At 39.0% G+C, this 12,388-nt stretch overlaps 1 protein-coding gene across 1 annotated transcript in view; it reads right to left on the reverse strand.

Annotated features, from left to right (window-relative positions):
- Positions 1-417: 417 nt before the first annotated feature.
- The window catches only part of shmt2 (serine hydroxymethyltransferase 2 (mitochondrial)), a 46,984-nt gene continuing 35,013 nt past the window's right edge, over positions 418-12,388 (reverse strand). Inside the window, exons 7-12 of the mRNA XM_036571167.1 lie at positions 6,611-6,750; positions 6,177-6,339; positions 3,996-4,095; positions 3,088-3,243; positions 2,861-2,968; positions 418-2,086 (exon numbers count right to left, since the gene is read on the reverse strand). Coding sequence (XP_036427060.1) covers positions 1,959-2,086; positions 2,861-2,968; positions 3,088-3,243; positions 3,996-4,095; positions 6,177-6,339; positions 6,611-6,750 — 795 coding nt within the window. The 3' untranslated portion in view covers positions 418-1,958. The remainder of the gene's footprint in view (positions 2,087-2,860; positions 2,969-3,087; positions 3,244-3,995; positions 4,096-6,176; positions 6,340-6,610; positions 6,751-12,388) is intronic.

Consider the following 12,388-nt stretch of genomic DNA (forward strand, 5'->3'; position numbering starts at 1 on the left):
AGTTAAAAGGATTTTTTTTGGCTGTAATGTTGCACAATGCAGCCATTCAGAGCACAGGACATTTACATATATCAGTCTTAAGGGCACTGGTCTCTGGTACATAAACCCATAAAAACATGATAAAGGAAAAAAATAAGATACAAGAAAAATGTAGGTTACAGGCCCTTTAAAGGCACAGGTACAAAAACGGCCTGTTTAATTCTAAGGGACAAATAGGGGTTGGAAAATGGTCATGTAAAAATGAATTATGTTTTTGGCATGTAATCTCACAAAAACGCAAGTGGACCTCAAGGGGAAAAAAAAAATGCAAAAACAAAGTAAGACATGGGCCCTTTAAAGGAGAATCAGGGGCATGGCACACAGGATAATAAACCCATTAAATTGGTTTGGCTTTTGCTGAAATGAAAACAAGAACGGTTTAGCTACTGCACATTTTATTGGGATTAGACTTTCTTATAAAATCACTTTGTAAAGGTCTTAAAAAAGGTTACAGATAAAAAGTTCTCTTAGGCAGCATTCTGGAGAATGATAGACTAGAGCACAAGTCTTCAAACCCAGACCTTGTACCCAGTTTCTGGATTTTGTGATCGCCTGTAGGTATATCACAAGGTGACCAATCAGTTACGTTACAAAATTCAGGAGCAGAAACTGGACTCAAGGTCTGGATGTTAAGACCTCTGAGAGTAAAGGGGAAAACCAGAGGCTACTGTAGGCATTGCTGGTGGACTACTTGTACAGGGAAAGGACAAGACATGTACACCAAAACATCTCTTAGCCTCACTGTAAGTTTAACAGTACCCCATATGTTTGGTCACCATTATCATTACATCACACTAAAACCACAGCAGTTAGTATGAGGTGAGGGTGATTAGTAGACTAATTAAATCAAATATCTGCTTATGCTGTGTGCATCTTCACAGTTAAAGAACTTGGCACTACTTGCAACCTCCCTCTGCCATTTCCCCACGTAATCTATAACTCCAGTTACTCTGTAATACATCAATGACCTCCATCATAAGCTCTGTGCTTATAATTACACTATAAACGTTAGACACACGTGTGCGTTTAGTCTTTCTATATAAATAGGAATTAATGTTTTTCCCTCTAAACTGAAAGCAGCAGTAGTTAGGGTGAAAAAGAAAATAATCTATGCTGAGGCATAAAGAGATTCATGATAGATATTTGTTCCGCAATTACACATTAAGACATGAGAGATGAAAAATGATCTGTAAACATTGAATGCCAGGGCAGTGCAACGATCTGTCAGGATTTTTTGCTCGAGTGCCTGGTCTTAGACATGGTTAGCTGTTAGTCTAGCTGCAGTCTCAGCTAGGATTAATACTACCATAGACAGAGTTGCCCAAACTGTATTTCACAAGCTGGATTTTGCCACTGAACAGCTTTTGTTTGGCAAGTCCAACATTTAGTTTCAGCTTTTAACTTGCCCTGTGACTAACCATGCCAAACCACAATATTTGGAATTCCTGATCTAACCCGTCATACACTTCACCTCTTTCTGTTAGAGCCACTCTGAAAGTGAGCCTGCTGGCACTAGAGCAGATTCCAAGAGGAGCCCTCTGAAGCATTAAGAAAACTTTCAGCATGCAAAACAGTGTATTTGCACTATTGGTCTTTTAAAGACTACCAATCTATAATGCATTTGAGAAAAGACAAAAAAGGAACAAAAAACATTTTTCATTGATTCAGCAAAATTCTGCCCAGTGACCACTTATCACCTCCACAGTATTTTGCAAAATTTCACTGTCAATGTTTAACAACACGTTTGAACAAAGGCTAAAAACAGAAACTAAAAAGACTGTCTGAAAACTGTCTGAATACTGTCTGAATACTGACCACCTTGTTTACTTTGTTCATTTTCCTGACGAAAGCCACAAGGCTCCTAGATAGGTGTGTGGATTCACTCCTGTCTCTCTCTCTCTGCCTGTCTCTGAGCTGGGTTAGTGGTCAGGGAAGCCTGGCATAGGGAAGGGTCGAGCGAAAGCCTCTACACGGTAGCGCAGGTCTGCGATGCGTGCCACTGTCTCCGGGTCCTCCAGCAGGAAGCTCTTAAACTCCGCCAGCTTTTCTGCACGGTGTCAAACAGAGGGACGAGAGGAGAAGTGGAGAAAAGAGAGGGGGTGAGAAATACAAGACTCTACTGTCTACCATTGTAATCAGGTCATTGCAATGCATCAGAATGCATCCCCTGGATGAGGATGGTCCTCCCTCTCCCCTTATCGCTTAGCGCGCAAACTAGCATGGGCGTCTGCTAGATCAGTGTTTCTCGACTCCAGTCCTGGAGGCCCACTTTTTATTGTTTTCCCTGCTCCTAAAACACCTGATCCAAAAAATCAGCTCATTACCAGCCCATTATTGAGTTAAAGTGGCTGTGTTAAAGCAGGAAAAGCACACAAATGTGCAGGGCAGTGGCCCTCCAGGGCCAAGGCTGAGAAACACTGTTAGATGATGTAACAGAACTGATAGTTAGTGTTCTCCTCCACGCTGCATTAGTGGCAGTTCGAAAAGATGTGGTGGAGCTTCATGTGACCCAGAGGAAGCACATGCTAGCCTTTACCCTCCCAGTGTTTGCAGCAGTGTATAAGGGGGTAAATAGAGGGAATTGGAAATGACTAAAGTGCAGAGAAGACTGGGCAAAAAAAATAACCCCAAAACCACATAATCAAGTCTATTTGAGATCATGTAACTATTTTGAGGTAGGTGTGCCTCAAAAACTATTTTTTTACATTACCCTCACAACTCCAGTGAAAAAACTAAAGAAGCAAACTTTAGTTTAAACATATCAAGACTCCTCATACACAGTTGGAATATGAAGAAACTTCTGAGGGTTTTGTCAACTCACTGGTCTTTTTCTTGACATCCAGAGCAATTTTGAAGCCTTCGTCCAAGAATTCCACAACCTGCTCAAAGTCTGCTTCCTTAAACTGGCGAGACGTTAGTGCAGGGGCACCTGGGACACAACAGAAGCCAATGAGATCAAACTGAATGGCACAGTTTAACAGTAGTATGACTGTTAGGAATACAGCAAGAGTATTAGAAGCGAGGATAGTGATTTTGTGTGTTACTAACCCAGTCGGAGGCCTCCTGGTGTAAGGGCGCTCTTGTCCCCTGGGCAGGTATTTTTGTTGGCAGTGATTGAGGCAAGCTCCAAGACCCTCTCTGCTCGAGCCCCATCCATTCCCTGTGGCCTTAAATCTACCAGAACCAGGTGATTATCAGTCCCACCTGAGACAAAGAGACAGAGACTTTTAATAAATTTAACAATAATATTTAACAGTAATAATAAAAATAAAAGCAGAGTGTACTTTTAAGACTCCACATTATATCTCCAAAATCGTTTACAGGAGAGAGAAAAAAAAAAACAGAAAAAACATTCTTCATAAAAACAATACGTTACTCCAGATAATTTGGGTCATTCCTACTGAGCCATTCACACAATGTAAAGGGCAGCTGGCACTTACAAATTATTCAAAATAAATAAATAAATTTAAAAAAATGACAAAACTGGAGATACTAGATTTTGTTGACTGCGACAGAAGACTACACAGATAAAAACATATGCATATTTATCTTTGTAATTGCAGAAGGCTGTAATAAATATCAAAATCTTCAAGGCAAGTTTTTTGTTCATTTTGATACATTAAGTCACCCAACAAAGATAATTTCAATCAAAATAGTGAAAAATAAAGTAGGCTGACATTTAAACACATCACATCAAGGGATCATAGATAGTCCCAAGGTATAAATTTGAAGGTATGTTGCAGTATCACTGTAAAGTTGTATTTGGTACCCATCAAGTAGATTTCACACAGCCATAACTCATTACTCTTTGAGCAATCTAACACTTCAACAAAGAAGTGAAGAAAGACAGATAGAAGGTATAAAAGAAAAACATAAGGAAGCACTCACAGGTTATCCTGAAGGTTAAACAATGAATCTGTGTGCATGTCCTGGGTGAGCTGTGTTCGTATGTTTACCTGACACAAGAGTGTATCCTTTCTTCAGCAATGCATTGGCCATGGCTTTAGCATTCTTCATCACCTGTGCAATATACTCTTTGAACATCGGGGTGTTGGCCTGAGTAAACAAAGAAAATTAGAACAGAAGAAAAAAATAAAGGAAGGCCAGTTCTGCTGTACTGTATTTACTGCAGTGTACAGAGTGTATTCTTTGCTTTGTATCCATTGCATCACACTTATTTGCTGGAAAAGAGCGGAAATCAGTTCCACGAATGAAATACAAATTATTAAGATGTAACCTCAGTTTGGATTGGTTTTACCAGATGACCTCAGAGGTTTGGCAAAATACAGCAGGCAGTTATTACCTAGATGGAAGCTGCTGAATTCAAGTCTGAATGACTCTGATAACTGTGCTCTAACTAGACCTGTCACAATTATTACATAAACGCCCAATCGCAATTATTTGAGATAATAGCAGTTATTTGATATGATCGCAATTATTTAAGCTGACTGCATTCATTTTCCACAGTCATTACATTTCACAATAATAAAAATGTGAATTGGTTGAGGTGGATTGATGCAAACAAATGTAAATATAAGAAATTAGTAAATACACATATTAAATATAGTAAGCAAGTAAGGTGAATGCACAACTTGTGGAACTAATAAGTATCATATGTCAGTGAAAATTACAGTGGCTGTATTCATACAGGATTAAAATGTTAATTGGCAAAAGCAGTTATTGCTTTACTGGGTAACATTCACCTAGGTCACTAAGTCTTAGGTACTCACACAGGACTAACCTCAGAATACCTGCAATACTTGCACTGACAGTATATTAACTGAGGACTACAGTAATTTTAATCTCATGTTAATAATGCTAACATCACTTTATTTCGTGTTATACAACACCATTCAAAGTTTTGGAATCATGTGTCATATTAATTGCTGTTATTTTATTTAATAAAAACCAGTGTAGATTGAAATAATGTAAGCTAAACATGAGAAGTTATTTTAAGATGTTTCATTTAATGTTCAGGTCTCTTAGGAAGATTTAAAATATCATTAAACGATAAATGTCTTGAGTTTTCTACCTTGAGATTTGATGACCACTTTTCAGATACAAAGCTTCCTGAATGTTAATTTTATTATGGAATTATCTACAGCTCTGTTCCTCATTCTGGACATATCTATTTCATTTTTACTGCTTCCTAATAATCGGTTGAAACCTGTAAACTTGTGGAGTAGAAGCCTCTCAATTAAATCGTTACACATATATACACCTGCAACAAAATTGGTTTTACAGTATTTAAACACTGATTACACCTTTTGGAACCTAAGTGTATACACCGATCAGGCATAACATTATGACCACCTCCTTGTTTCTACGCTCATTGTCCATTTTTATCAGCTCCACTTACTATATAGGTGCACTTTGTAATTCTACAATTACAGACTGTAGTCCATCTGTTTCTCTGCATACTTTGCTAGCCCCCTTTTACCCTGTTCTTCAGTGGTCAGGAGCCCCATGGACCCTCACAGAGCAGGTTTGGTGTGTTGGGCTGTCACTGCTGGACTGAGAACAGTCCACCAACCAAAAATATCCAGGCAACAGTGTCCTGTGGGCAGCGTCCTGTGACCACTGATGAAGGATTAGAGGATGACCAACACAAACTGTGTAGCAGATGAGCTATCGTCTCTGACTTTACATCTACAAGGTGGACCAACAAGGTAGGAGTGTCTAATAGAGTGGACAGTAAGTGGACACAGTGTTTAAAAACTCTGGCAGCACTGCTGTGTCTGATCCACTCGTACTAGCGCAACACACACTAACACACCACCACCATGTCAGTGTTACTGCAGTGCTGAGAATGATTCACTACCCAAATAGTACCTGCTCTGTGAGGGTCCATGGGGGTCCGGACCACTGAAGAACAGGGTAAAAGGGGGCTAACAAAGTATGCAGAGAAACAGATGGACTACAGTCTGTAATTGTAGAACTACAAAGTGCACCTATATAGTAAGTGGAGCTGATAAAATGGACAATGAGCGTAGAAACAAGGAGGTGGACATAATGTTATGCCTGATCGGTGTACGTACATTAACAATTTTACAAAAAAAACAGGTGAATAATAGAGGGGCAAAAGTTGCTAAAGAAGAAATACGAGGTTTGGTTGGGTTGGTATGTTCGGAGTATACCTGTCTGAGAGCTACAGCGACCCCAGCAATGGCATGATTGTGGGGTCCGCCCTGGAGAGAGGGGAAGACTGAGAAGTTGACCTTGTCTTCGAGGTCATACTTAACTTCAGCACCTTTCTTATCCACTGAGCGCACGCCTTTACGAAAGAATATCAGCCCAGCTCTGCGAGGAGAAAAAGGTCATTTGAAAATTACCAAATGAAGCGCTTGGTTTTTACTCAGTTGTTCCAAGTTCAAAAACTGAACTTCACCTGAGCTGAAATCCAATTAACACCTAATGTGTTGAGGATATTTAACTTAATGAATTAGTTAATTAACTAGATGGAAATAAATCTTGTTTATCAGTCCTGTGCTGCAAAGCTTAGTGTGCTCATTCACTCGTTACATAGTAACGCTCTTCACAGTCACATGCACTCACTCTCACACTCTCTTACCTGGCTCCTCTGAGGGATTTGTGTGTGGTTGTGGTGACAAGGTCAGCGTGCTCAAATGGAGAGGGAATAGCTTTAGCAGCCACAAGGCCACTAATGTGGGCCATGTCTGCCAGCATATACGCATTTAACTCTGTACACAGCTAGAGGGAGAAAGAGGGAGAAAGAGAGGGAGAGACTTTGAATAAACACCCCTGTTTTTAATAAAAATGAACACATATTAAGAGTACTTCAAAAAATTAAACTGCGGAGGGACAGAAAGACAGAGAGAGAGAGAGAGAGACAGAGCGAAAGAGAGAGAGAGAGCACGGAAGCGAAAAAGAGGTCCAGTGCATTTACATATATCGTGGGTAAGCAGATACTAAGTGGACAGTGTTACGTACAGATGTGAATGGAGTCCACTGCATCTCAGAGACAAGTTGTGATCAGATCACTCAAATCACGTTCAGAGGTGATCAGGGATGCATATGACCACATAACATTCCTGAAGCAGGAATGCTAAAATGCCCTGATGTGTCTCTGACAGCAACAAAATATTACCTAATCAACTGTGCATTCAAAGCAGAGACGAAAGCAGCAGCATGGCTTCTTTATTCATCTCCTTTCGTTTGTTTGTGTTAGCAGACCATGAGATCTAAATATCTGTAACAGCCCTTACATTTACATGAACTAGGACAGTTTTTCTTACAAACACAACAGGACAGTGGAGTGGTAAATGTGCTTCCCACCCTTCATCCAGTCACGGAATCCAACAAAGGCCCTTGGAAAGACCAGTTTTAAACAGCAATAAAGCCCTGTGCAAAGATTTCAGCAGCCCAATTATGTTTTGTTGATTTTCTACCTGTAAATAAGATAAGACATTCTCTACAGAGAACAAACGGCTGCTCATTTTAATGCACAATTGCTGCTTGCTTGCTGATTTTAAGATATTGGAAAAAAATAAATTATCAAATTATCGAACACTTAATCGGTTTTATTTTTTCCAATATGTTAAACCCAGCAAATAAACAGAAACTGTGCTCTGTTTATTTGCAGACAAATTACATCTTTGAAAAAAATCTTATTTTCACATAGATAAACAAACCATCATTGGAGGGATCCCCAAACTTTTGCACACAACTGTATGTCTCATTGTCCACTTATGATCGGATCACTTGAGGCTGACATTAATACCAGGTGAGGACAGTGTCAGAGAGAGAGGGATATATAGAGAGAGAAATATTATATATATATATATATATATATATATATATATATATATATATATATATATATATATATAGCTAAAGCTGAATAATATGCCCTCACAAAAACACTCAAACACTTTCGAGGGAAAATACAGTCCTCACATACAGTTTAGAAAGTGACACATCACTGCACATCACTGGAAGAGATACAAAAGTTCCTTTCCAACTGATTATCAACTGATAATTTCATGCAAGAGTGCTTAATATGCATAATCTGTGTGTGTGTGCTGCTGATCTGGTGTTTATCGAGCAGTAAAATCAGGCCACACTGAGTCCCGGCAACAAACACAAAACACACAATCTGGCCCTGCAGGAACAGAGAGGATAAAGATCCATGAAAGAGAGAGGGGAAGAGAGAAGAGGATGAAAGGAAAGGAGGAAGACGCAGAGAGGGAGACCAAGAGAGCGAGAGGGAGAGAGAGCGAGACAAAACGAGAGCGAGCGAGAGAGAGGAGTAGCCCCAGGAAAGCTGGAGCAGGTCCCAGTTAAGAAAAGCCCACCAAACTCTTTTAGAAGAGTAGCAAAAAGAGGGCAGAAAGCACAGGAAGCTGTGCATAAAATCAGTGCATGCCACTCAGCCTGATATCAGAAACTGTGTTCATTCATGCATATTATTTATTTGTTAAAAACAACACTAAGCCTTGTGATTCACTTGGCAGAATGAGAATACTGTATAGAGGCTAAATTAACTGATTGCAGCACTGTTCTGCCTGTCTACAAGGGAGGTATAGATCAGACGAACCAGTGTTGCTCCACTATGTGCTAAACATGTTCTTTTGCCACCGTCTAGTGAATAAATACTGGAGAAAAGTGGAGAAAGTACAGCAGCTTGTTTGCAGAGACGGTAATCGGACACGCAGCTTTTCATCATAGCATACATCATAGCATTTCATGAAACGGAGAGACAGCTTGCACACGAAGTAACCAACAATTTTGACCCATACTTGCAAAGGCATTGTGCATAATGTAAAGATATGTATTAACACTATTGGAAATGTAGTTTTTTTTATATGTGCAGTGGTAAATTCTTTGACAGACAGATTCTGTTCATTTAGTAAACTAGCTGTACCTTATGCACCTTAAGTGAGATAGTAAAGTATACAGACTCAGGGTTGCTGCACAAATTTTAAAATGAATATAATTTTTTTTTAAATACACTTTTAAGATCTCAACAACAAATAATACTAATGCCACCACACAGTGCCATGCAAACTCAAATATGACATGAATTAATGACTATGATTTATTTATTTTTTTTAAATAAACTGGTTGAGAACCAAGCATTGCTATATATACTCTGAGATACAGTACACGCATGACGTAGCTCGGCAGCCCTATCAAGCTCCACTACCTGCGCTTTCTTTTACTTTCTATTTAGCATATCTGATTATCAGTTTTGCTGTCTTCTAGTTAGGGGTGCAGGCAAAAAATCGATTCTTAGATGCATCGCGATGTGGACGTGAACGATTCTGAATCGATTCACAAATGTCAAAAATCGATTTTCTAAATATTTCATTTATACCGTAATGTTGACGGAACGTAAAAGGCGGAACTTGGAAGTGGGTAACTGCGGCGCCCGGACAGTCTGTGGCGGCACATAACAAAAACACACATGGATGAGTGAGAAATCCGACCGGCTCCCTCTGCATTAAAGCCAGGTTAGGTCAGGAGTCACAACTCAAATGATAAGAAGAGCCATTTTGTCCTTTCAACAAAAATCAAACCACATTGGGAGCCACAACATTTAATGTCCAGTATGTCTCAGTATGTGCGACGTCCTAGTATAAGTTAGGTTAAACATATAGCTTAAATGAAAACGTGGATTTACTTTGCTAAGCTTAGCTGTAGCCGCTTTCCTTCCATCTCCGCCAGAAAACTTTTCCTCTAAAATAGATCAGTTTCTTGTAAAACGTCTCTCAAAGTTCAGCTGTTTTACGAGGCTGAAGTCGCTTCTTGAAGTCACTCCAGCTTCTTGTTCGAATTTTCCCATTCCACCGTAAATTCTAACTGAGGCGCCGAATGTAAATGCGGCACCATTTAAGGTGGAACGGGAAAACTTGAAAGAGAATAGACTTCATCTTCGCAACTTTTGTTTTGACAGTCTCTCATTGCAGATTTAGCTTGCCAGGAAACCAACAGCAGTACTTATGAATGCGAATAACGCATCATTGCTAGGTGACCTGCACGCCAGTTCTCAGTCGTTGCGAAACAGGGCTATCACGCTATGTTGCACGCGTCCCATTTCGAAGATATTTTACTGACACAGCGACCCCCCATCACACTCTCTACAACGAGACCAAAATCGTTATAAAATCACTAAAAAAATGGGCAGGGCGGCTGTAACGTGCTGCTGGACATCCATTACCACTGGATCTTATTTCACCCTAACTGCGCATTTTATTGCAGATGAGTAGCAGCAGCGTCTCATGTGCTCCAAGCAATAGCAGTGAATGAAAGCCTTCTAGTTCACTTGCCACATCACTTTTATTTGATTTATTCATAAAAGATATTGGAAGTAAATTCATTATAGATCATTACAAATACTTTGCTTTAAAACTACCAAGTCCTTACACAGTAAGAAAATAGAAATCCTGTATAGAAAAAAAGACGTATCGAGATGCACCGATAATCGTTTTATAATCAGCCCTCTGAATCGTAATCAAATCGAATCGTGAGGTGCCTAAAGATTCCTACCCCTTTCCTAAGATTTCTGGCCCTTCATCAAATGCTCAGTTTCTGCCCACATGACTTCTCTTAGCTGGATATTTTTGTTTGACGGACGGTTCTGAAATACTGTATACATAATGCCACTTTTCGACGCAGTCTTTAGGCATTAGTTTAGAATGTAATACCTCTAATAGTAAGACATTTAAAGACTTTTTTAACTTTTTAAGGATCTATAGGAACCCTGGGAAAATGATAACTGATTTGAGCTTAACCTCTTAAACTACAGAATTATTATTCAGTTATTAATCTTGAAACTTTTCATTCTTTAATCACTATGAATGATTCAGTAATTAGCATGAATTATTCAGGGAATATTATGAAACTGATATGTAGCTAATGTAGTTATAAGAGGGAGGAATTAAAGTGCTCTATCTATTAAAAGGAAAGTCCACAGATTTTTCTAAATTTGTTTATAAATCATATTGTTAAGATGTAAACAAAGTCATTCAAAGTGATTTGATGTGATATGTGGCATTCTGGAGAAACTTACTGAGTCCTCCAAAAGCTCCCTCACAGAAAGTTATTACATGAAGTGTTTATGAATAAGTTGCCTGATGCTTGAGACATTGTTTAACAATTTTGGCCTAAAACATTTTTTATTTTTTTTTATTTTAGTTCATTCATTGCAGAGAGATCAATGCAGGGTGCGGCAGAAAAGAAGTACATATTTTTCACATTTACTACAATTTTACTATCAACACTAAATTAAAAACTCAGAGGACATATGTAGGTTCAGTAGTGGAAAAAACGTGTATGATAGTACGAGCCTGTCTCTTTACAGTCAAACAATTCATATCAAATTAAATGACTGTTTAGATCTCAATAATTTATTTCATAATTTCCCTAGAGGTTAATGGAAAATGATTTTGTTTAGATTTATAAGATAAAGAAGGCAGTTGGGCACATGTTTTTTGAATAAAATATTTTTTTTTAAACAAAAAAGCTAACCAGTGTACAAGACAATAAACAAAAGTATGGCATAATTTTAACAGTAACATTGTGAGATGAACGTAAGTGCTTCAAAAAGAAAGAAAAAAAAAATCAAAGTAAACAATGACCTAATTCTACCACTCAGGCATGGGAAACCTTTCTTCACTATCCAAAAGCAAAATGAATCATATTTTCATTAATGCTGCTGCTATGATATTTTTGGCATTACGCTGAAAATAAACTAGTGCGACAGCCCAACGTAGTTTTGTTATTAGCAGCTGCGAACTCTAATAATGTTCACATCTCATTTTATAAACACAAAAACTGCTTAGTTATGGTAAAAAATGTGTGTGTGAACATGGACGAGGCAGAGCGGGTGCGAGGAGCAAGTCTCACACAGACCTATTCCAGTGAGGAAACACAACACATGGCACAGTGCTAAAAACATCCTACTGATGCAGACAGAATAAGACCAGCAGAGCACATGTCTGTGTGAGTGCGTGAGAGACAGAATGAGAAAGAAGAGTGTGTGTGTGGGGAGGAGGGAGGGAGAGAGAGACGGGGGGGTGATGTGTGTGTGTCTGTGAGGAAGTGGCAGAGAGCATCTGTGTGACAAACAATGTGAGAGGAGAGTAAAAAAAGTGCTAAAATCCAGGAGTGTCAAGAATGCGCAATTTAACAAAATGTGTGTCTGGTCTGTGTGGGAGAGAAAGAGATACGGGGAGAGAGAATAAAGAGAGAGAATAAGGAGAGATAGAGAGAGAGAGAGAGAGAGAGAGAGAGAGAGAGAGAGAGAGAGAGAGAGAGAGCGAGCTAATGTAATAATAATAAAAATAAAAGAGGGTATGTTAGAGCAAACAGAAATATAGAATGAGAA

The sequence above is a fragment of the Colossoma macropomum genome, unplaced genomic scaffold (genome assembly GCF_904425465.1).
Source record: "Colossoma macropomum unplaced genomic scaffold, Colossoma_macropomum, whole genome shotgun sequence".
NCBI classification, from domain to species: Eukaryota; Metazoa; Chordata; class Actinopteri; order Characiformes; family Serrasalmidae; genus Colossoma; species Colossoma macropomum.